Source organism: Gymnodraco acuticeps, unplaced genomic scaffold (genome assembly GCF_902827175.1).
Source record: "Gymnodraco acuticeps unplaced genomic scaffold, fGymAcu1.1, whole genome shotgun sequence".
NCBI lineage: Eukaryota > Metazoa > Chordata > Actinopteri > Perciformes > Bathydraconidae > Gymnodraco > Gymnodraco acuticeps.
Genome location: NW_022991628.1, coordinates 1171694 through 1197778, shown reverse-complemented (window position 1 = coordinate 1197778; position 26085 = coordinate 1171694). Strand labels below are relative to the sequence as shown.

Genomic DNA, 26085 nt, shown 5'->3' with positions numbered 1-26085 from the left:
CACACACTGCGTTGCGAGCACATCTGTGTGATCGAATGTGTGCCTTTGTGTGTGCTCATTTGGTTAATATCCATCCTTGAGTCGTGACCAGCAGTACAAAACAAAGCGGAATGACTCCTGGCTTTGACGAGCACTACAGTTTGGAGATGCACTCACTCGAATGCAGACATGTGCACACACACACACACACACACACACACACACACACACACACACACACACACACACACACACACACACACACACACACACACACACACACACACACACACACACACACACACAGTCAGACAGACAGGTCTGAGCGATCTAGTGTCCTGTCACTCAGGATTACAGAGCACATCGCCTTCAATCACATCACTGACTTCAACAGAAGTAACTTTGTAAGAGTCTTCTTCAGACCCATGTATAGAGAACAATATAAATGTCTGCACTCTATGGTACGCTTGATCGCTCTCTTCTCTCTTTCCTTGCTTCCTACCTTATTCTTCCTTTTTTAATTCACTGTTTCACTGCTTTGTGGTATTAAGGCAGTGGGTACACCATTAAAATGTATCAAACTATTTCACTGGCTGTCAGACTGAGTTCTGTACATGCATCAGTGGTTTGACAAGTGAATGTACTCCTTGAAAACTAAGCAGTTATACTTCTATGCCTGTGTGCAGAACGCCATCAAATAATGCCGAGCAAGATGGAGTATGAAGTTAATTAATTTAAGTTACAGCCCAAAAGCAGTTTAACGTCTTTAAAGAGGCCCTATTATGCTTTTGGGAGGTTTTCCTTTCCTGTAGCGTGTTGTATAGGTTTTGGTGCATGTCAATGGTCTGCAAAGGCTAAAATCCCAAAGTGTCCCCCCCCCCCCTGCCTGAAACGCCTCGATTGGACTCCTTTGATTAATTCCGTAACACAATGACATCACTATGTAACACGTGCGCTTCAATTGGCTAGCGCTCCAACAAACTGTACGTGATTAAGTTGTGGGACATCTCTAAGCGGTTGACAAATCCCAACAGAGCCGGCCAGCTAACCAATCAGAGCTGAGGGTGAAAAGAGCTGCTGCAGCACACATTAAAGTGTGAAAACATGTCACAGTAGAGACACAAAATACAAATATGAACCTAAAGATTAGCACAATAGGGCCCCTTTAATTGTCCCTTTTTTATTTGAGCGCTCAAAGGTGGCTGAAATAATATTTGTAAATCCTTATGATACTGTTCTGAAAATGCCAGTGGGAATTGCATTATCCTTAACAACTTGGACTGGGCTTTGCAAATTACAGTAGAAGACTCTGACCTGCAAGGTTTCATATACATGTCTGCAATAGGTGCTTTGAATAATTTGGACCCGCACACTGTTATTTCATTGTGTGGTAATAGGAGCACCTGGCTAGAGCTTTGGATTTAAATATACTGTGGAGTCACTTTAGAAACCTGGGGGCATTCATCTTAATAGAATACAGTGAGACTGAAAGTGCTGCATGGTTGCTTTTAAGAATCATGGACTAAATGCAGCAAAACCCAGGTAAATAATGGATCTGGCAAGTGTGTGTAACACTTCACCATTCCAAGTGAGACAAGGGCATCAACGCCATACCTGGAACATGGAAGTAGTTGAAATTAAATGGTGATGAGAGAGAGAGAGCTCGTGTGTGTGTGTGTGTGTGTGTGTGTGTGTGTGTGTGTGTGTGTGTGTGTGTGTGTGTGTGTGTGTGTGTGTGTGTGTGTGTGTGTGTGTGTGTGTGTGTGTGTGTGTGTGTGTGTGTGTGTGTGTGTGTGTGTGTGTGTGTGTGTGTGTGTGTGTGTGTGTGTGTGTGTGTGTGTGTGTGTGTGTGTGTGTGTGTGTGTGTGTGTGTGTGTGTGTGTGTGTGTGTGTGTGTGTGTGTGTGTGTGTGTGTGTGTGTGTGTGTGTGTGTGTGTGTGTGTGGCAGGGAGAAGGGAGTCAGTCTGTGAAAATGTGCTCCCTGGGTTACGAGGAGCTGACATTGACTCATGAGTGAATGCTTTCAGCGTTTTATAACTCCAGCGCCGTTCTCTTCTGTCAGATACGACTGCTGTGAAATTGTCTGCTCTAGAGCGCTCTGTCAGCTGGGAGAAGTCACATTTTTTTTTTACAAAGAGCGTGGATTAATTGGTCGTCTAATTTCCTCTCTGTTTTAATCTCCGTCATCCTCCTCATCTATATCAAATGTAAATTCCCTCCCCACCTCATATTTCCATGCTCTGATCCCTCTCTTCCTTTCTTTATCAGGTGAGTGCCGATTTCATAAAGAGCGGCGAGTTTACCCTGGAGAAGATGGGAGTGACGTACAAGGCCAAGGCCCATCTTAAATCTCCATTTGACCCTCAGAACAAACGCGTCAAGGGCATCTATGATTGAGAAGGACCACACATGTGAAAACTGAAGAAAACACACTGGTTGGAGAGTGAGGCTGAGAGAGGTGCAGCTTACAAATATTATGCATTATAGCTTAGATAGATTAAATGTGACAGGAAATAACTGGTGGGGATAAAAGACACTTTTTTAGGTCTAAAATGTAAATCAAAATACAAAAGAGGTGCTAATTTAGTTATTCTTGTACAAATGTTGATTGTTAAGCTTTACATTTTAAGCCTGCTCTGGGTTTAAGAGTAACACTTGTGAATGCTCTCATGTGAGAAATATTACTATGAAGACAAACTATAGGTGAACTACAGTATCTTTGCTCTAGTAATCAAATGTGTTTTCCCAGTACACCTGGATAAGTCCCTCGCGTGATCCTGCCATCTTTGAATAAGCCTGAGCTTTTTTCTGGATCGCTTTTAATTACTAAAATAACCTCACATGATTAGGTCGTTATTAAAAATAGAAACTAAACTGAACAATATTTGCTCTTTTCAAACAATCACAAGTACGTTTTGAAGCCTTAACACTAGATAACTCAGGGAATCTCCTTTACATCTAGTTAATACTGTGAATTCTCTATTGGCAGCACAAGTTTTGTGTATTGGTGCTAAAAAGTAAATAACTTTAAATATTTAGGCATGTATAACAGTCAAGTTTTTCCCTTTTTCAAGTGCTGTATTTTAGATATTAAAATAAAGTATTTCATTTATCCTATGAGGCCATATTGTACCATATTGGGGAATCAAAGTGTTTCCAAACCATTCACAAGCCCTTCTGGCAGTTTGAGTCAGATTACAGTGACTGATACTGTTGTTGACAACAGTGACTAAAACTGATTTTCACTCTGTAGTATGGTATCTAAATCTTAGGCAGACAGGGTGTTTATAAAAAAAAAAACACCCTGAGGCATAGTTTATCCAGCCAGGGAGGAAACACTGCTGTAGAAGAAAATACTGGATAAAGACAAGAAAGAAAGCAGCAGTTACAGATAGAGCCTTTGTTTTCTGACCCCCCCCCCCCCCCCCCCCCCCTCTCAGTCATTGCTGTCCTCTTCTGCTCTATACTGCCGTCGCTGCTGTTTGCAAACTCAATGCTCTTAAGTTCGTTTCTTACCAAATGCCATTGTCATTTAACAAGAGTTATCTTCCAATCCAGGCGCTTATTTGCTGTTGTCCTGCTGCTAAATCAAACTCCACCATCTGTACATCTGCAGGAGGCGACAGCACATTTATAATCGCCTTGGCCTTTTAACATTTCAAAATGTGATCTTGGTACAATGGACTAGTGAGTTTGACAGGACTGTTTTGTAGATTTCTTGTAATTAAAATGTACATTTTGCTAATACAACTAGCTTCATCTGTCATCTCACTCAGTCATTTAGTGTATGCCACATGTATACACTGTGTGTGTACTGTATAGATATACACTGCTAACTAACCAGCTATTATTTTATTTGTCACCAACTCATGGTTGTTGTAAGGAAAATCTTCAAAGTAAAACTGACAGAAAAAGAGGAATCACCAGTCAAACTCTTTGATGGCATAATCATGTCTTAAATGCAAGTATGTGCAGTAATTCAAGATACTAATTCTGCTAGTTATGTCTTAAGTCTAACGACAAAAATATTTTACATTCAACACCTGTGCTTGTATCCCCTTTCACTAACAGTTCAGGCCAAACAAGAAACACATACAGTGTGAACAGCACATTAATAATTGTGTGAAAGCAGGAAGTCCTCTGTGTGTACAGTATGGCTACTACTCGCCTCTCCAATGTGTGTTGCTGCACGTTCAGCACAAAATGTTTACTAATGTGGAATGATTCATTGATTTCGCCCAGAAGGCCATTAATCATTGAAATGGTTGTTCTGTGTAGCGGCTTAGGTTAATAACAAGATTTATTTGGGAAATGTTAAACAGACTGACATAAACTATCACTACTGGTCCTCTACACCAGGGGTTCCCAACCTTTTTTCCCAAGAGCCCCCCCAAATGATTCCTGTTGGAAGTTGCCGCCCCCCCCCCCACACACACACACACGGGGGGGGGGGGGGTGCAACAGTGGTAATTAAAGTTTAAAAGTCTCAAAAATGCTACAACTACTGTCACAAACTGGATGAATGCGAAGTATTTTGTTAAATGAGGATGAAAGCGTAATTAAGGAGCACTATTGGAGTGACTTTGATGGTTATTGGACTCAGGATTAATTAATTTGAATTCCCGCTGAATGAAGAAATTAAATGACGGCGCAAGTGGAAACAATTCACAAAGGGATTAAACTGTTTAAAACACATGCTCAAAGTAAGCTGGATTTTGCTGATGTATTTATGTGGATTCAAAAGTCGTAAATAATCTACAAAATGGGAACCACTGCTCTATACAATATGTCAACAGGTATTTTTTCCTAACTCAGTTCATAGAATGTCTCTCTCCATGATGTGAATACTACAAAAGTACTGATGATAGAAAGCAGGTGATTCTTATACTGTATGCAACATGTCTTAAGTGAATTGTTAACCAGTTAAATTAACATTAATGACCAGTAAACGTGTTAAATGATTGTTAAACCAGACTTATTTAATCTGTCCAAAGCAATTTGTGTATTAATAAATCCTTTTTGATCTGCCAACATTTTTGTGACATTTATTATTCAACACACAAAAACAAAGCAAATACACACAGGACGCTAAAGAGTGGGAATAATACAATGCTGAACTGAAGAAGTGGTTAAAAAAATAAGTTATTTACTTTTGAATAATGTTACACTTTTGTCCCATGCACTAATTAGTGTGCCACATTTTTGTGTTACATGACCATTGCCATTTCCATGTCAAGTGCTAAAACATTACATATGAATTCTCATTCATTTGGGAATACTCATAACATAGATATTATACAATAACAGCGAGTAGAGAACATCATCCATCCCCAAACACAGATAAAACTATCAATTCTGCTCAAAGGAGCATCTTTAACTTTCTCCAGGTTAGCAGCCCTCTTGTGGGCTGAAGCAGGCCGTGGTGACCCCCTCGCTCAGACTTGGGGTGTGGGGGGTTTGCTGGTGGGGGGCGCCCCTCCCTCACAGGGGTAGCGAGGCTTATCCAGGATGGAGGTGACCACTGGTACAGGCTTCTTGTCCCACTCCCCCTGGAGAAACAGATATATAATGTAGTTGGTCACATTTGATCATTGTTTGGGGGGGGGGAGTGTTTTGTCCTTGATATTTTGCAGGTTTTATTATGTGACAGTTTTTACTGTACAGTTCATCAAACCTGCCCAAAAAAAGTATTTGTGGTTTCTAGTGAACTTTCTTTTACGGCACATAGTTGTTCAACTGTAAAATAGCTGCTTCCAACCCTTATTACAGAGTCAAGTCCAGTTCCCCCCATAAACAGTGTTTGTGTGTGTAGTTTTTTATTTCAGTTCTATGTTTTGTCAATTCCTTCCTTTTGCAGTGCTTATCTTTGCCTCCAGCTATTTAGTTTTCAGCATTTATTAAGACATCTAAATTATTGCTTTGTTAGACAATGATTGATGTCATTCTTTCGTGCTCGTTTTTAATTGATGTGATTAATAGCTGTACTCCCGGTTGATTTGATTGTTATTTAGATCACCTGTTGCGCAGGGGTTGACTCATAATGAATAATTTAGAGAAGCTTGTTGCATTTACCACACAACGCCCCTTGTATTAGGGCTTGAGAGAGGTGGGTACACCCAGCACTTTTGATCTTTTACCAACTTATCCTAATTTTAGCAGATATTGTCACCTAGATGCTCTGATCTTTAGGTGTTATTGAAACTTATTTGCAGTCTTAACTTTTCTGACTGACGGTGATTTAGAGCATTCTGAAATGCCAGTCACTTGTGTAGAACAGGACAGTTTCAGGCCGTGGATTTTAGCTTTCAGTTGTCTCTGTTGAACTTCACAAGTTTAATGAAACTCTTCTTTTGGACAAACTCCAAACAGTTGGTGTTCATCATTCATTTCTAAGCTTTTCCCTGCATTATATTAAGAATCGACACCACAATGACGTTAACACTGAGAGTCGACTGTAACCTTGGCTGCTAAATTACTTTTAGAATATTTCAAGCATGACGGCCTCACCAAAAATATATTATTAACAGTCTCTCAATTGCCTTCCAGTGGTGGCATTGATAATGAAACACATGCCAGTTTTGTATTAAATATACCATAATAAATACTCTTGCATTTTTGTAAAAACATCAAGCCATATGCTATCTTTCAAGAACATGAGCCTAATGTTTCAAATGAGGTTTTTGATATTTTTTCTCCCAGACACTGGACCTGATGTTATAAATCAAGGAGGACGTTTTTTGTTCTTACATAAAACCTTGATCAAGGCCTCTAACCGTGTTTGATCTCGGATGTATTTATTCACTCTGATCCAAACATCCTGTGTGTGTGTGTCTGTGTTTTTGTTATAAGTTAACAAGCAATCCGTTCAGCCGATCTGACTATTCTGTCCGACTGATGCCTGCCTTCTGATCGGGATAATTGGCGGCTTGGCAGTCGATTGCAGTGTGTGTGACGTGTGTTAGTGTGTTGTCTGGGACTTACAGGAAAGAGGCGTGCACTCGACTGGTTGCAGTGCATGGAGATGGGGGCTGTGTTATAAAGGGAGTCCAGCACTTCTCCACTGAATGCGTCCCACTGTAGTTTAGAATACTGCTCCGTCACGTCCACATCACATACGCAATGGTCATCACCGTGGAACCTAGAGGGAGGGAAGGATGGAGGGAAGAGAGAGGTTGAAGGAAAGTCGATAAAGAGGAAGGCAGGGAGATTGAGAAAGGAGGAAGAGATTGCAAAAAGCAGATATAATTGGCATGAGAGAAAACACAGTTTCACTTTAAAGGACAAAACATCTGTTTTTTTTGCGATTAAAAGGAGTAATCACAACTCTGGTTCCCGGGAGCGAAGGACAAGAGTGACTGTTGATGCCAAGAATTGCTTAGTCATACAGGAGATGAAGGGGAAGATGTAAAATTAATGAAGGACGAGGGGCGCACGCAAGTGATTTCTGAGAGAGATAGATGAGTTTGTGCTAGTGTTACCTGTTAATGAAGTTAAAGTATTTCTGCAGGTATCCTGAGTCAACGTGGCTTTTGCAGAGCTCCAGCTTAGTTCGAGGGTAGTAGTGAACGTAGTTAACACACATTTCATCCATGATGCCAAAACCTCCCTGAGGATACAAAGAGATTTAGATGAAGATGGAGGAATGTGCAGTATAAAGAGCAGATGTAGGTATTAAGGGAGGAGAGATGGAAGGATTAAGAGAATAAAGGAAATGTGTTGGAGAAAGATAGAGGGGAAAAGAGAGATTAAGGAAGGCAATACTCAAGAATATTCCTTATGCTGTCGCCCAAGGTGAATTTAAGCAATATAAAAATAGTGTGCCGCTCACCAATGTAGGCTTGCTCCTATCTTCTGTGTTATAAGTACACTTAGTTATGAGGACGTCACCCTGCAGGGTAACAAAGCGCAATTGGATAGTTTAAGGTTATTGACAAAAATGTTAGATCCAGTGGCCAGTATTTGTTTTTTGTTATGCTGTGTGGAGCTCAGCTGCTGTGTTTTTGTCTCCAGAGAACTTCCTATCACATCACACATTATTACAGCCTGTCCCTACAGTATTTTCACTCAATTTAACCAGTTAAACCCCACAGCCCCGCGGGCGGGGGCAAAACGCAACATCTTGCAAGAAACAGCGTCTGAGGGCTTCTTAGCATTTAATAAACTATGAATGTGTCATACTCGCTTAACGGGAAGAAACTCAGCTATCAGACAATATTAACCATGTTTAGCTAAACGAAACAAAAGGGTAATAACAAAGGCTCTGAATTAGCCCTGAGCGAAAAAATGCTAACGTAATTAGCACAGAACTCAAGGTAAAAAAAACCTTATTACTTATCAAATCTGCACAAACAAGATATCGATTAGCAAGCTTAGATTCCACAGATTCCAGACATATAAGTATCATCACTGAGCGATCTGAACTCGCGACAGGGCAAACACAAACAGACATCACACCACGTAGCATTACGGAGCAAACACGGGAGAAATTCTTACCTATGCTGTTGTTCGGATCAAAACTTGTGTTCAATGGCATTAAAACGATAAAAACGCTGCTGAAGGTTAATCCATAGGTTAATCCAATGTGTCTGTGTCACTTTGAAATGATTACTGATAATCCATCTTCATATTTATGTCAATAACGGAGATTTCATATTAGCTGCTACGAGAGTGTATGATAGCTTCCGGTTTTGGGCATTCTGGCTACGCATCACTCATTCACCAATGGGTAATGTTTAGATGGATTCTAGGAACTTCCCCTCGATTCCATTGGCTCTAACGGTTCAAAAGAGGTGTCAATCATCAAAATCGACCAAGGGGGGCCATATATAAAAATGCACCCAAATGACCCCAGAAGTGTTTTTTTTTCTTCTAAATCTCTCTAAAAAGGTCAAGTGTCACTTGTTTTGCATCAATCTTGATACAGGGTACTTATTATATGTTATAGTTTGGATTCCTATAGCTTTTAGTCTACTATCCCATCATTCAAGGGTGGTTTTCACTTTCAGTAATGTTCTTTTTTTGGACGGACACTATAATTTACATTTTTGTTACTATGTTCAATCTTGAATTTACTTTAAAATACAAACATTCTATATTGATTCTGACTTTTCTACATCCAACTCACAGGTTTATCATTGCTTTGAGAAAGAAGATTATTAATTTACCCCTTTTAGAAGGGAAGTTATTGTCAATTGTTCTGGGAATGTCATTTTCGAGCCTGAGGCCTGAAAAATAGGCTCGGGGCTCAAGCGTGGTACTCTAATTCAGAACTTCAGGAAAAATACACCGGGGCTTGACCGTTTAGCCTTCATTCACCATTTACTGTGAAACATTAAAACATCTAATCTTCTCTGAATACAAATTATGCACAGAGAAAAACTAAAATAGACAATGCTTTATTAAATTGCAAGCATAGTGATCAACATTTACTTACAGGTAAAACATTTGTAATTTTCCTCAGAACTCGGATCGTCTAAAGGCGAGAAGAACAAAAGAAAATTAAGTAATTCAAGGGAAAATCCACCAAACATTTAATTGTGTACATGTCTTTTTACACCACATTTCCCTCTCTATCATCTTGAGTTTGGACATAATCGTAATTTATTTAAAATATGGAAAGATAATGTATTGATTTTGAGGATTTCCTTGGAGGCAGCTTTCATAGTTATTAGCTGTGTTGTATATGTTTCTTTAAGGTTTTCAGAAAGTGGTTTGTTCATATTTCTATAATGAGGATGCAGGGTTTGAAACAACACCACCACACAGGTACACAGATTAGTCAGACATCAACAGCAGCTGGAGATTTTATCTGGCAGTCTAGCAGATGTCCTTCTCTGCCCTCAGTGTGTGTGTGTGTGTGTACTTGCCCCGGGATATTGCACATTTAAAAAAAATAAAACACAACAGATGTCGTCTGCTCTCTCCCAACAATGTTAATGTTGTTGTTTGTCAGTTTTGATGTTGTTTTGACAATCAGGAAGTTATTTTATTCTGCTTTGAATGGAATTATTTACTGCTATACCTAATGAGGCTAAATCCAGGTCAGAACAATTGTGACTGATAAGAAATAGGTTATAACTTTCTGTAGAAATACTGCTTTCGTTAAAAAGTAATCAGTTATCTGCCACCAATGTATATTAACACCTGTTTGATTAAATACTAAAACACTGTCTATGGTAAGTAATTCCCTTAATTAGCAGTATTTTAAAGAAATGTTTTAATAAATCATTTTAAACTCCTCGTTTGCAGCAAGTACACAAAAGACCATCAAGCATTAGCTTATCATTTTCAGCTAGTTATAAAACATGCAAAATCAAAGACCCTTTTTGAGCCTTGAGGTGGCAGCTTATTATTTTTAAAAGGTGCAGTAGAAGCAGAGGATAATCTGTGGCATGCGGCTCAGTGAGATATGAAGTAAGACTACCTTCTTTCAAATCTAATGAAGTATAAGATACACCGCACAAAGAAAGTTCTGTGCACAGATTTCCTCTGGATAAACTGAGCCCTGCTGTGTCTCACCTGGTAGTGTGTACTGAAGTGCTTGTCCTCCTGGACCACCTCCAGCTCTTTGCCTGCCCTCACCAAAACAGTCCTTACCCCCCGCCCTGCCAGGTGAGTGTGCAGCTGGGATGCAAATATATAGATTCCTCCTGAAGGCAAAGCCTAGATATACAAACAGACAGACGGAGAAACTTTCAAGGTCAAGCTCCAACTGAGATTTCTGTGCTTAAGGGACCAAAACATGAAGAAAAATATGTGGCATGCTCGATGAAATATTTATCCGTAATTCTTTTCTGAACCTTAAATAATGCAGTGAATATGGGGGAAATGTATACATACAGTCTGGGTACACTCGGAAGTGCAATATCCACTGAGGTAGAAGCTGTTTTGTTTAGGTGGGACAGCCATGATGGGAGTATAAACAAGACCCAGCTCCATGATCCCTGCATCGTACCGCCTCAGACTCGGGGTGTAATGCAAGCGTATCCCTGAAGAGTCACGACGGCCTGCAAGAAACAAAATCATGCAATATTTAAATATGTAGCAAAGTCAGTTTACTAGTAGGTTAAGGGTATGTTCGGAACAATTAAAAGGAAGTGTGCATAGAAGAATAAGAGTAAGTGCAGTGTTGCAGAATGTGGTAAAATGTGTGAGTCTAAGTGTGTACTTTATATACCAGATATAATGAGAGGGTTGTGGTAATGGACCTCCAGACGAAGGAACCTTGAGGAACTTGGTCCACCCAGAGGCAGCCCTGCATCAGGAGGATAGTAAAAAGCCTGCAAAACGCACACACACAATTTTTGACTGTGAACAAACTATAATCTGCTCATTTCCCCAACTGAAAAACAGATTTAAATGTTGTATTTTCTGAGGAAGGAGCTCAAATTAATGAATGTTGCCATCCTTGCTCATTCTGTTTAAGACTGACAATGTCAGAGGATGACAAAATGAAATCACCCAGATGTAAAACTACTTTTGAACCATGTGCCAAGAAAAGGTCTAAACACAAAACTGGTTATTTGACGGTTGTATCTCAAACTTCCAGACTTACTTCCATTCTGAAAATGTAATTACAGGATTACCCATCCACCTAAATTATTTGCATATTAATTACTCGTCCAATGTTGTCCTTCAAAATGTGATTCCATCTTGGTAATCACTACTATATTAGTCTTATTGATTTTTCTTGCCCACTCTGCAGAGATAATAGATTGTCTCTCTAGCTCTACTAATGTGGTACTGATAGTCAGGGCTGCACATAACTGGTGCGCAGGTGCGCATGCGCACCTCCGTCAAAAAAAGAGCAGCGGGTGATTTGAAAAAAGGCGCATTTGCGTACCAATATTGAGAGAGAGAGGGGAGAGAGGGAGAGAGAGAAGGGAGAAGAGAAAAGAGAGAAGAGAGAAGAGAGAAGAGAGGAGAGAGAGAAAGTTATTTGCGAGTTGCATATGAACTCAGGGCCGGCCCGTAGCGCTGGCGTTATAGATGTTCGCCTAGGGCGCCAGATCTGGGGGGCAGCTCTGGGAGGGGAAAACACATTTTTGACCGTTGGGGCTCATCCTAATTTTCGGCCTTGATGTAACACTATTCATAATTAAGTATATGTAACACCCTTTTCACCCCGGTTACATGTTTAATTTGCCCTGTACAATGGGCGCTGTAAGTGATGAAAATGGGGGATGTTGGCTTATCTGGCACCCGCAGCTCACAGCCAACGTGCGAGTGAGCGAGGGAGGGTGCACCGGTTCCGGCGCTGTTGTTATTAGAATCTGGTGCTAGCTGCTCTAACGGATATAAGAAGAAGATGTTCTACAATAATGTGGAGGGAGAGTCCTCTCCAGTCAGACTGAGAGGCTGATGACTATAGCTCAGTGAGGTAAAGGACTCTGAGTGTTTAGATAGTTCACTTTAGTCTAAGTTATCTCAGTGGATCTCAAACGTTTTGATCACAATTTATGTAAACACATATTTTCAAGGCACTCCTTTATAATTATTGGGATAAACAGGTTTGAAATCATTCCAATGTATACTATAGGACAGTAAACCAAAAATATCTTTTAAAACTGGAAAGATAAAAAAAAATGCATAAATAAATAAATGTTAAGGTAAAATAAGATATGAACAACAAAAATAAAATAAGTTACATCAATTTGTTATTGGCTATGGTATGTTATTGGTTATGTTCACATACTTATTTGATTACATCCACTTGTCTAAGATGACAACAGAGACTTTCAACCCAAAACCAGCTGTTGACTTGTGGATGCAAGCAGCTAATCACAGACTCAACCAGAGAGAAAGTAGTAGGCCTACATCATCAGCTACCATGTCTGACAGAGAGGAAGACAGTGAGGAGAACAGTCAGGAGGGTAGTGATGACAGCTTGTAGGATTACTGGTCGTGCTAATGTTGTCTTGTGTTCACCTCTGCATGTGTGTTCAGTGCCGTGTGTCTGGCAAATAAAGTCAAGACCCCCTCAAAAGTTACGGTTTATTTCATTTTAAGGATGAGCACCAAGCAACATCTCCAGGTGCTCCTTTGAGAACCAGGGCAAAAAAGTTATGTGCACCCCTGCTGATAGTCTTCCTTTTCTTCTGGGGTCCCTCAGGGCTCACACCTGGGCCCCCTTATCTTTCAGGTCATCATCATTCACTCCACAGTTACGCAGATGACACTCAACTAATTGTGTCCCTGGTCTTGGACAATTGAGACCAATGTACCAACACTTGTCCTAGCAAATGTTCTTTCATATTTCTTGCCGTTTGAGTTTGTATATAAATGTTTTTTGCACTTATTGTAAGTCACGTTGTACAGTTGCAAGAAAAAGTATGTGAACCCTTTGGATTCTCCACACATAGCGTTGTGTGTTCCTTCCAAACAACTCAACTTTGGTTTAATCTGTCCACAGAATATTTTGCCAGTAGTGCTGTGGAACATCCGGGTGCCCTTTTGCAAACTTCAAACGTGCAGCAATGTTTTTTCTGGACAGCAGTGGCTTCCTCCGTGGTGTCCTCCCATGAACTCCATTCTTGTTCAGTGTTTTACGTATCGTAGATTCGTCAACAGAGATGTTAGCATGTGCCAGAGATTTCTTTAAGTCTCTAGCTGACACTCTAGGATTCTTCTTCACCTCATTGAGCACTCTGCGCTGTGCTCTTGCAGTCATCTTTACAGGACGGTCACTCCTAGGGAGAGTAGCAACAGTGCTGAACTTTCTCCATTTATAGACAACTTGTCTTACCGTGGACTGATGAACATCAAGGCTTTTAGAGATACTTTTGTAACCCTTTCCAGCTTTATGCAAGTCAACTATTCTTAATCGTAGGTCTTCTGAGAGCTCTTTTGTGCGAGGCATGGTTCACATCTGGCAATGCTTCTTAAGAATAGCTAATTCAAAACTGGTGTGTATTTGTTATAGGGCAGGGCAGCTTTAACCAACACCTCCAATCTCGTCTCATTGATTGGACTCCAGGTTGGCTGACTCCTGACTCCAATTAGCTCTTGAAGAAGTCTTTAGCCTAGGGATTCACATACTTTTTCCACCCTGCACTGTGAATGTTTACATGGTGTGTTCAATAAAAACATGAAAACATATAATTGTTTGTGTGGTATTAGTTTAAGCAGACTGTGTTTGTCTATTGTTGTGACTTTGATGAAGATCAGAACACATTTTATGACCAATTATGCAGAAATCCAGGTAATTCCAAAGGGTTCACATACTTTTTCTTGCAACTGTAAGTGATAATGTAATGGTTCATTCCAATGTTGGAAAGTGGCCACTAAAACATGCCTTGGCACAAACTTACATAATAAAATATTTTCTTTGCATCAAATGTATTCCTTGATAAGGACTTTCAAATGTCTTCAAGGCCTTTTGGAAATGTATGAGCTGGCTAAAACAATGCTTATTGATTATTTCTACACATCGAAAGGTTGTCTTCTCATATGGATGCACACTTTGAGGCACTGGTTGAACATGTGATGTATTTCTTTCTTTCTTTTATGCTAGTTGGATTCTGAGCTATTCTGCTTAGCATGGCAAACAACTAATTTTCACTCACTTCTGGCCCCATGGGCGTCAAACCTCCTCGCTTTTATCGAGGAAACTTGATTTAATCTTCATTCATCATCGGTCTTTTAATTTTTCAGACCACTTGAAGACTCTGCTGATACACACAGTTTGTAACGGAAGAGAGAATTGTTTTATTTAATCTTGTTAAAGTTGTAACAGTAAAATCCTTGGAGACTTGCTTTCTCCACTACAAACACACCACTTTTTCTCTGCCATTTCTTTTTAATTCACATTCTGGCAGTGTAGTGCATTACTGTTTCTCTCCCTTTTCAAACTTCCCTCCCTCTATTTTCCTGCTTTCTCTCTTGCATTGTTTTCGCAGGGCCACGTTTTCCTTCCGATGCAGTGCCGGGGAGAATGAGACAACACTATTAGGAGGTGATGAAAGAGGCCTGAATATTTCTCACCTAATCTTGTCTTCACAGCTCAAAGCCCACAGAAGGCATCCTGCTTGTTTTTGTTTGGCTGGCAGATAATCCAATCAGAGAGGGGCCAGGCTGGCTGTGATACAGTGGGGAGCGGAGCAAAGAAATATGGTGACAGGCTCGCTGTTCCCTGTCCTCTTTGCTTTATGTGACCAGCCGGTTGCCTGCCTGCTTGGTCAGCCGGCTGGTTGGTAGCTGTGGTACACAAGTGGTCTGAATTAATGTCTGATAGAGGACCGACTAGCCGCCTGAAGACACAGGTGCCATTTTCTCTCCCTACTATTTCAATCGACAGTTTTCCCTAAAAAAAAAGAACTGCAATGTGTGTGTTTCTTATAGAATAACAATTCAAGGAAAAAAACAACTGTGATTTTTTACTACATTTTAGCAGGCTGACTCATAGGCTAGATGACTGTCGGGGCTGTAGCCATGATGTTGGATATACTCGTCATTTTGGCCCCTTGGGGACAGCAAAATAAGCTGTCACTTCACACTGACCTAAAAAGCGCTCACAGAAACTTTATAGACTAAGGTTAGCATTGGTTTTACAATTATAGAATGCAATTGTCCCTGTCATTCCCAGAAAAACTATCGTGCACACAATCTTAGTTTCCTCAGTAGTATTCAGTTATTCAAGAATATCAGCCCATGATAAGCACTTGTTTTTAGGCTACAACTCTAAATATTCATGTGGTTTTCATTCTTTGACTTTGTGTCAAGTGTCGACAAGTTTGTGATTATTTGCATCATGTGAGCATGCTTCCCACATACAGACTGTCTCCCAGCTCTTAATAGACTTGTGCTGTGTGTGGGATCCTCTTTACAAGGTTTTTTGCTCAAAGTGGTAGGCTTGGATATTACTTGCGTAGGAGTATTTGTTTATCTCTCATAATAGGAATGAGGACACGACCAAAATCAAGATTTATTCCCACTTTTTTCAATTAGACACACTATTATGTGTAAAATGTGTCAATGTATATGTGTTTCTGCTTTGTCTAAAAATGTATTTGACTTTGACTTGTAAGTGTTGCGAATATGTTTGTAGCACTATTGTTTTAAGAGTATAAGGAGTAAAAGTAGTCAGTGGAAGGTGCCAATGAGGACTGATGTAAGAAGATGTGTGTGGGTGTCTGTTTCCCATCATACCTCAGCACCCATAGCCCATGCAGCGAGCACATGGCGGCAGAAATCGAGCTTGTTCGGCTTCATCTTGTCATCGCAGGAGCCGCTGTACTCTGGAACGTCGCCTTTATCTGCAGAACATTCAAACACTTCCATGTGGTGCACGATGGCCTCGTTACCTGGAGTTATCACTGACTCATACTGACAGCAACAGAGAGAGAAGTGGAAAAAAGAAAACAAGTCATGTTATTTTATGTGTTTCTACTTCTAAAAGCTTTTACCTTGGACAGGTACATCAAAAATGAAAACTCTGAAATAATTGTATGCAACATAATGTGTGAAAGCTTCCATATCTTGTAATTCAAAGGCATTCATACCATAACAATGTGATTTTTGGGCATGTTTTCAGGCAGCTTCTGTATGTAGCACCAGTAGGTGGTCTCCTGATGTGGGATGATGACGTTTGGCAACAAGACATCCAGCGTCCGCACATCTGGAGGCAGGGTGGGTGGCAGCGTGTCGGGACGCAGCATCAGCACAGTCTGCATCCCCGTGTGGATCCGGGACAGGTTCAGCTGCTCCAGAGAGGCAAGTGGTTCTTCCAAAAATCCATAGATGACGTGCACGGTTCCCTCCTGACAAATCCCACCCATAAAACAGATTATGTTTAGTTAATAGTAAGCAGAAAACCAACATCAGTAAATGAATAATCTTGTGTGGTTATTATTTGGTTGAATTTTCCTATGAAGGCAAAAAGAGAACTTATTTTTTATGTTGTTGTCATGGTAATGACCATTAGTTTTGTGTCTGCAACTTGGAGGTTTGATGCGGCACCATGGAAACCATAATCAGTATATTACATTTGAAGTGAAACGGCAATGAAACACACGCACAAACAATAATAAATGTTCACATACAGGGTAAATGTTCTGTGCTGTTATGTTCCACATGTGTGTGCCCTCTTTACCGCCTTCAGTACTCTCTTCCTCGCCACCTGCTAACTGTCAGGTTCCCTCAGTTCAGGACTGACTGACTAAATCAACAAGTGTGCTCGCTCTTTACATGACCTCTTGGAGAATCTACGAGTGACATAAATGTAGAGGAGAGGATCATCTTGTAAATCAGTCAAATATTTATCCAGCTCAAGGTTTCATACAGGTTTTAACCTAACCCTTATTCAAAAGTTATTTACCTGAAAAAGCTCTTCCATTACAGGCTTCCAACATATTAACGCATCAATAATTATATTTCAATAATATAATTTACATTTTTCTGAAAAAGGAACCTTGTGCAGAAAGAGTATTTTTAGTATATGTTGATGCTTGTGTACTTTTACTCAAGTACATTTTGAAATGCAGGGCTTTTTCTTATAAAAGAGGATTTCTACAATGTATAAATACACACACACACACACACACACACACACACACACACACACACACACACACACACACACACACACACACACACACACACACACACACACACACACACACACACACACACACACACACACACACACACACACACACACACACACCCATACACACACAGTTGAAAGAAAGTCTTCACACACCTCTATGAGGTAGTCTCTGGGATCACAGGTGCTGAACGGTCTTTTGAAGAGCAGGTGGAATCCGTCAGGTTTGTGTTTGGCATCCAACAACTCGTAGTCTTGTTGGCTATCCAATGAAACGTGGCCCTCACTGTCACTCCACGCATCCTGAGGGACACATGTTAACTTTAAAAAAATCTAACCTGCACAAAGTATTTAAAAGCACATATATGAGCCAATCACATTTAGTCCAGATTTCAATTCTATTAGGCTTTTGACAACCCTTCTTTACCTGAGAGTTTGAACAGTTGAACAGCTCATTTCAAAAAGGAGGGGATCAGGTTTCGCAATGAGAAACTCATTATTCACCCATTACCTTAAGACATGTTGTCAAATCAAGCAGAGAAATAATAAAGTGGCTGTTCTTTGTTAATTTTCAGATTGACACAAACCTACACAATTTTCTCAAAGAAATCAGTGTACCTTCCCCACCTGGTGTTCAATATTCCTGTTCTCTGCCAGGAGGTTTTTCAACAGCTCCGTCTATCTGCTCCTGCTATGTTTCTCACATTCATATCTGTCCAGAATAACACCTAAGATCTCGGTATTTCTGTCTGCCTCTCTGAATATCTTATATAACCGCTCTAAACAAACGGCAACATATTTTTTTTTAAAGAAAGAAGTGGGCAGTATACAGTATGTGAGTTGCATGTCTGTGTAGAGAATTTCTAAGACTTGAAATTGTTAAGTTTGTGTATAAAGGTTATATTTTGTTATGTTTAAGTTAATGGCAGTTGGGTCCACTTCGTGTATTTGGCATTTCTGTTCAACCTTTATGTTTGCGTAAGTTGGAATTCCTAAAAAACATGGTATGGTGTGTTAAACAATAGTTCCACATTTTTACAAGTCTGTCTTATGGCACTGCTTACATATCCATAGTAACACAATTAACAAGTAACCATTTTTGGTCACTTTGGCCTTTAAAATCCTTACATTGTGATTCAATTGTTTTGCCAATATCAAAGTTAGTTTATTATGGTAATGGTATAATTACAGTTGATCTATATTCTAGTATTAGCAATGTGGAACGTGTTGCCATAAAAGACTGCTTATGGATTTGTGAGACAAAAGTCTCAGCCATCCCTTCTGAAGTTGAACTGAGAGCAGTTTATGGAGTCCTGCTGGCCTCAGATCTAATCTCAGCAGATAATCACAATATGGTGTATGTCTGCACCAAAAAATCAATAAAAAGGAGTCAACTGCCCATTTTCTGTAAAAAAACTAATTAAAACAGCATAGATAGTGGTAATGTTAGTTTTGGGTGTTATGGTTTATTATCCAAAAGAGTGGTGTTGGTCTAAGAAAGTAGAAGAAGAAATATGTGACCTTTTACTTATTTTTCATTTTTAAAACCATCGAAACTTTAAATTAACATTCCTCAGTTCATATTACATTTATATAAAATAAGATTAGTTCTAGATTAATGTCCCTTTCTGCTGATTAAAGTTTAAAATGTCCTTATTTCTCGGCATTGACGAAAGGAACTATTTAACTCTGCACACATTGCTTTTAGTTGTGAGGGATTGCTCAGCAAGACATATGGACAAAAAGAGAATGAGATGTAAGAGACATTTTATACTTTAGCCTTCATTTAAGAGGGAAAAAGTGTACTTCAGAAGCTGTCCCTGCACTTTATCTCATGTATGACCTGATAACTAACCTGCTATTCATGGTGAAACCACAAATCCTACATAGCAAACAGCTGAAGTCTTTGTTTGCTGAACGATCCCCATTTGGTAAATGCTATAACAAACAGGTAGTTTTGTACACACACGATCCTCAAAGGTTGAATGCACATACATTAACCGACCAGATGTTAGTCCTACTACCTACAGTATGTTAATAATATAATACAAATTATAAATTAGTCGGAAAAGTTTTTTTCCAAGGAACAATCAGAACTGCTGCTCAAAAATGTATCTGCAATTTGTATTCACCCTGCTAACTTTTATTCATATTTCCACATAACCCTTGTGGACTAAATGTAATTTAAAAAAAGATACATTGGAATTTTACAGCAACATAAATACTAAATTGATTAATTTATCAGGGAATTTCATTTGTTAAGGAGGCTTGTGTTCGGCAAATATAAAAATGAGGCATTTTACACATCTTAATCAGCACAGGATTCAATTTTGATATGCTAATACCTGCTAATGATTCCCCAGTGAGCTTCAGCTATTAGTGACGTTTGAGTGATTTCCAATTAGCTGGGGCCGATAGCATCCTTTGTGACTCTGTGATCATGAAGCAAGCAGTCCGCCGGCTCCTCGTGCAAAAAACACCAATCTCACGCCCCGGGGACCACAGACAGATGAGGGAAACCTCCTTTCCTCAAGGACTTCATGTAATCCATGTGCATTTATGAATTTGACACAAAGAGGAGAATGGAAAGGGAGATTGAGAAAGACTGTACAAATATCCGATGCAACACCTCCTTTCCACCTGAGCCTTGTGTCATTCTAATGTTTTGTAGCTATAACGACAGCTAAAGACACTTTTTTAGCAACCCCGCACTTTTAGTCTTTATTATTTACCTACCTTTATATTGTTTTATTTATTGTATAGCTCTTAATCTTTTTATTTGTATTTCTGTTGTACCTATATGTTCACTTTATGGGGTTTTATATTTTATATTGTTGCATCGATTCATTTGTCTTGTGTCTTATCTGTCAGAGAGAAACCAATATTTATTTTATTTTATTTGTATTATCATACATTTCACCTCCTTGTGTCTATTAACCTGATAACATGTTATATTTTGCTGCATGTACCTTTTAAAGTTCTTAACAAATAATCAGGGGGATTTCTTGTTGTTTGTTTTTAACTTGTGATGTGTCATGTTGTAAAGCACTTTGAGCTGCATGTGTTGTATGGAAAGTGTTATATAAATAAAGCTTTATTATTATTATTATTATAATTCCCTAAATTATTTGAAATGTGTTGGACAGATTATATAGATAATACACATTCCTGTTTACCCCAAAGTAGCTGTTAGTTCCAGAGTCCCACAACACCACCAGGTCAGCGTTGGTCAGCTCCCCGCGGTCCGACATCCCAAAGACCATGCCGTGTTTGATGTCTGCGACCGTCAGCTGAATGTAAACCTCCTGGTTGGCGTAGCTGATGTTCCAGGAGAGCTGGACATCCCCACGGGGGTCAAGGCTCATACGGAAGGGCATGGGGAGCGGTGGTAGAGGGCCGGAGGGGTTTATTTTAAGGTCTGAAACTTCAACAGCATTGGTGGGGCCCTGGTATGAAGCCACCAAGATGACCATGAGAGCAGCGATGGCGGTGAAGTACATGATGGTGAAGTCTTGAAGCCTAATGTTCTTTTTGCAGATCCTCATAGCCGAAAGGTTCTATTGTGGCAGCAAGTTGTCGTCTTTTTTCACCTCTTGTTTTGTCTTCCTCAGTCTTCCCGAAGTGGAGTTCAATCAAGAAAGTTCTCTCAATGGTGGATTTCTGTGAGAGCTCTACCTCTACACCTCTTTCTGTCCCTGTAAGCCCTTCTTTCTGGACTATAGACTGTGTCCTTCGCAGTAGTCAGGTGAGGTTGTTTATCCTCTTCTTCCCATGTTTTCTATCATCTCAGTCACTCAAACTTAATGTTGAGTTTTCCTAAACTTTCCAGTCTTTAGGTTTCTCTGATTCCAAGTCCTTTGCGGGAACTGTCTCTTCCCTCTGAGCCACTGTTCTGTCTCTCTCTTCCTCATGTCCCCCTCCCTGGTTTTTAAGAGACTCCTCCCTTGTGACTTGTCTGTTTTTGTCCACGCTAATAGTATTACATTTGTTGGGGGAAATTGGATTGTATCCTTTAAGCCCTGGGGTAAACCATGATTCTGCACATCTGCCAGACCCTAATTGATCCAAATTCAACCATGGACATTATCAACGACAATCTGCTCAGAAAAACTAAACTGTATTGCTCACTCTATCTCTGTCTTTTTGTGTTACTTTAGTGAGCATGATCAAACATTTTCTTATATATTTCCTGACAAAAAGTATTTAAGACACTATAGCTCTCACCTGGCTTGTTGGGTATTTGATTCAAAGTGGATTTAGGGTGCAGCAAGCACATGTGGAGGCGTAAACAAGGCATTAATGCATTAGGCCCTTTCCTTTAAGCCACTGCCTCAGGCAGTAGAAGACCTAATCAAACTGTCAATTATGGGTTTCAAACAAAAGAGGGACACATTCAGGGTTGGTTTGAAAGGTTAGTGAAGTGTGTGTGCTCTTTAGCCTGTCCCTAGCTTTTACACACATTTAGTAATCAAACTGCAAAAGGCTACAAACAGGGAGCTTGACAGAACAGTGAATTAGTAGTTACAGGAAACATATTTTTGACAGTGGGAATGAAATAATTAAGGGTTATAATAGGGTCTACAGATATAATTCTTTATTATGAAGACCCTTACCCACTGTCAGAGTCTACTGAGAAAGAAAGAGGCGTTCATATTTTTTGTAACACCTTTGGTTTTCCTATACTATTACAATATTATTATTTTAATTTTTTAATTATTATTATTTTTTTAATCTTTCAAATTGTATCAGTGTCCTTTGCTGTGAAGCGCTTCGAGATTTGTCTTGGCAGATGAGAAGCGCTATATAAATTAAAAATGTATTATTATTATTATTACAAGTCAAAATATCTGTGTTGTAAAACGCCTAGAATTATGTCACTGATACGTTCTTTACCTCTCCTTGTAGAGGCCGGGCTATCAGTTGGTCTACTCTCAATCAATATAAATCAAATGTTGTGTTTAATGAAAGATTATAAGAAAGATAGTGGTTTAAGTTATGGAAACAGCCAATAGGATCCTGTCCTCGGTTGGTATTAGGGAGCGTTGTGCGTTTTTTGTTTGCTCAAAGCAAAATGGGTAATGTTTTAAAACATTTTTGTTAGACTTGTTGAAATTCTCTTTACATCCCGGGGCAAGGCTGGAACAAGTTGTCTACTCACATGTTTTTGATAATTTACAAGTAATGTAAAAATAAAAATGAATGATTAACGTTACAGTTGTCCACTCCTAAACTAAAGGGTTGCCTGTCTGGAAAAAATACCAAACCTTGTGTTGCTACTCCTGCAAATCTTGCTTTAGCTTACCTACCTCTAGTGGTTCTTCTCACCTTGCCGCAGTAATATAAAGGTGTAACAAACCCCCCCATCTGACCACGCCAAAGTGAAACAGGCTCACAGCCACAGAGGGCAGTGAAGCTCTGCTTTTCAGCCTGGTGTTATCACTCTTAATAGCAATAGGGATAAGTACAGGATGGATGGACAGTTTACAGAAGATGGCTGCTACACATCTCTGTCCACTACTTTCATGTAGGGATGATTCACTACATTTAAAATTCCTTTGAATTTCAGGGCAAGCTCGTCATCAAAAGTGCTGTAGGGTAAATGCAAATGCATATTACATTTGCTCATGACGTCAAACCATTGCATTTATTTTCCAGAAGAGGCCAAAAAGAGATGTGTGTGTCTGTGGCTTCATATGAGGCTAAATAATATCCCTTTCTACATGTGCCTTTCTCTTTCTTTTCATCTTTTACACCACCTCACTTACCTCTCCTCTGTCACACTGCTCTCCATTACTGGTGATCACCCTCTCACTCTCTTCCTGCCCTCTCATTTCTCTTACATGCACACTTATCTTACTGCTGCCATTACTGAGGTGTCAGCAAACCTAAACGCCGTAAAGTCGGCCGTGATCTGGATGGAACGACAGAAAAAGAGAGGGACAGAGTGGGGGATGGGTGGGGAAGAACAGATTTAGGGAGAGAATGATGGTCCCTTTGGGTAATCATGTCATGTTGTGTGTGTTTGTGTGTGGGTGCCTGGGGGGCTATCTGACATTTCCCTGCCTAGAACAATCCAGAAATTGCCCCTACAACTTTCCCATGATGCTTTGCTATCAGTTTAGGAGAGGCTTATGCATGGGCACACAGATGCCAAAAAGAATTAGGAATCTCACTGACAAATGATCCATAACTTATGAATATATTTTTTGTATTATGCATAGTTAGTATTGCATGTATTCACTGATTGAATTATATGAAATGTATTACATAAACCAATACTATTGAATAGTCCTACAACAGAGACGGCATCAGAGAGATTATTAATGTATTCACAATGATTTTAAAGCCCTTGGATATTTTGTATTCATTAGTGTTGCTCTTTTATCAGGTTTGCTAAATACTGTAAATTGCCCATTTATTAATACAGACATTTGATAAAATCAAATAACACTTTTTAATTTAAAGCAGTATACAAATAAACTACAGAAACTACAGTCGCAACTATTTTCGAATAAATTCTCAAACTACCCAAGCACTTCATCATCGTTTGCCAAGAGATGACGATACCAACAGAACCTGACCCAGTAATAGTTTGCAGGAATTCAATTAAAACCAACTTTATTTGGAGTATTCACTATATGGCTGTTACAGTGAAAGGTCTTAAACTTGAAACATTGTGCCACCTTGCCACAACATCTGTCTAAGTTAAAGCCAATGTAGAATTTGCTGAGCAGCAACCCTTGTGGCCACAGGCGGTAACCACAGAAAAATCTAAATACAAGTAGTAGAGTCATAAAGTTATCACATAACACAGATATATAAAAGTAAAGTTTAAGCTAATGTAAGTCCCAATAAGCTAAAGATCAAGAAGGTTCAAACCTGAGTGTATAGAACTGAGCATAGATATAAATGTGACTTTTCTACACAATATATATTGTGTCACGTCATGTTTAAAGATCCATATTGTTTTTTCACTTTCACTGGTGCCAATAACTAACAAGTTTGCAAACCACCAAAACCAATTGACATCTGTGTAGTTAACCCGGGACATCTGCGGCCCATAAGGTTCTGGGGCCCCAAGGCGGTTGCCCACTTTGCCTGTTTGGTAAACAAGCTTTGACTAAAAGATTGTCCTTGATTGCAGTGGTTAAACTGCAATTATCTATTGTACACCCCGCTTCATTGATATAGTAAAGAAAGCTTTATTTAAATTCTGCAATTGACTCTTATAGGTCAAGATGCCTCTTAGCCACTCTGATACACCTCATCTTGTATGCATGCATGCACAAATGCACACACAAATGCACACATAAATGCACATACAAATGCACACACATACAAATGCACACACACACACACACACACACACACACACACACACACACACACACACACACACACACACACACACACACACACACGCACACACACAAAAGGAGAGAGAGTGGAATGGATAAAAGCTGAACTCCCCTCAACATGACAAATGCAACCATCTCAATCTCTCCCAATATAAATATTTCAACGCGGCACACTCTCAAAGTGCACTAATCTCCACTTCTGCCTGTTTGAATAATGAATGCAATAAAAACTCACACTGCTACTCTTAACGTTGCCTCAAACTGCCCCTCGTCTGATCTGAATGTGAGAGGCTAGACGTTGTAGGGCTGGATGAGTAATTAGAGGAGACGATGAGTGAAGAGTAAAAGAGGAGAAAGAAGACAGATGAATAAAGATGAAAGAAAAAGAAGTGGTACAACAGTGGCGTTTAGAAGTTGACAAGATGGGAATACTGTGGCACAGAGAGTGTCTCATGGATCACATGAAAGGGACTTAAAAGTAGAAAACAATCTCATCTACGGATGGACTTCCTGACATGTCCTCAAACAGATCAACAGAGTGAAATGACAAAAGACAGAGGGACACAATAATCTTTCAAAGGGACGAATGTGTCTGTGGTCCTAATGGACTTTAATGGACGTTTTGTTCCAGACAGAGGGACAATTTGTTTTTTCACCTTGGTTGAACCTTTGGCAGAGGACAGGTGTAATAGTTTAATTATCGTTATGTGTTGGTTGTCTCATGTGGCTTGGGTGATTAACTGCTGCAACTGGGAAGCTTAATGAATCTTCTCTGCATTCTGGTTTCCAGTGTGAAGAATTCTGATTTATACAGTTGGCTGTGTGTTGGTTATACATTTGGAGAGTTTGTTCAAGGTTCGAGGTTCAAGGTTCAAGGCTTTTATTTGTTATACGTACATAGCTACAGTATAGTTAAAAAATCTTAGGTTGCAGGCTCCACCAACGTGTCTGAGGACATGCACTTTTCTTTTATTTGTCCACACTTGTCATGGTGACTTTGGAGGTATACGACCATGTGTAGCCTAATTAAAATGTCTACAATTTCAGCAACCTTGCATCCCATGAAGTCCCACAAAAAGGCACACAGCTGACAGACTTCTGCTTGGAAGTCAGAAGGGACTTCATCAAGCATCTTGTCCCCCTCCCCTCCCCTCCCTCTCTCTTGTCTCTTCTCTCTATAGCACCCACCGCCAATCTGTGACTAAA

At 39.7% G+C, this 26085-nt stretch overlaps 2 protein-coding genes across 2 annotated transcripts in view; one reads left to right on the top strand and one right to left on the bottom strand.

The window, feature by feature from the left end:
- The window catches only part of sardh (sarcosine dehydrogenase), a 45545-nt gene extending 40535 nt beyond the window's left edge, over nt 1-5010 (top strand). Inside the window, exon 22 of the mRNA XM_034198124.1 lies at nt 2248-5010. Coding sequence (XP_034054015.1) covers nt 2248-2376 — 129 coding nt within the window. The 3' untranslated portion in view covers nt 2377-5010. The remainder of the gene's footprint in view (nt 1-2247) is intronic.
- A 35-nt stretch (nt 5011-5045) lies between these two features.
- Nucleotides 5046-21368, bottom strand: dbh (dopamine beta-hydroxylase (dopamine beta-monooxygenase)). The gene is made up of 12 exons (XM_034198126.1): nt 20698-21368; nt 17678-17824; nt 16479-16736; nt 16126-16302; nt 11156-11258; nt 10819-10985; nt 10498-10641; nt 9413-9451; nt 7808-7867; nt 7458-7585; nt 6961-7117; nt 5046-5528 (listed from the first exon to the last, which is right to left on the bottom strand). Exons 1-12 carry the CDS (start codon nt 21064-21066, stop codon nt 5415-5417), a joined length of 1863 nt encoding a protein of 620 aa, XP_034054017.1. The 5' UTR covers nt 21067-21368; the 3' UTR covers nt 5046-5414.
- Nucleotides 21369-26085: the final 4717 nt, after the last annotated feature.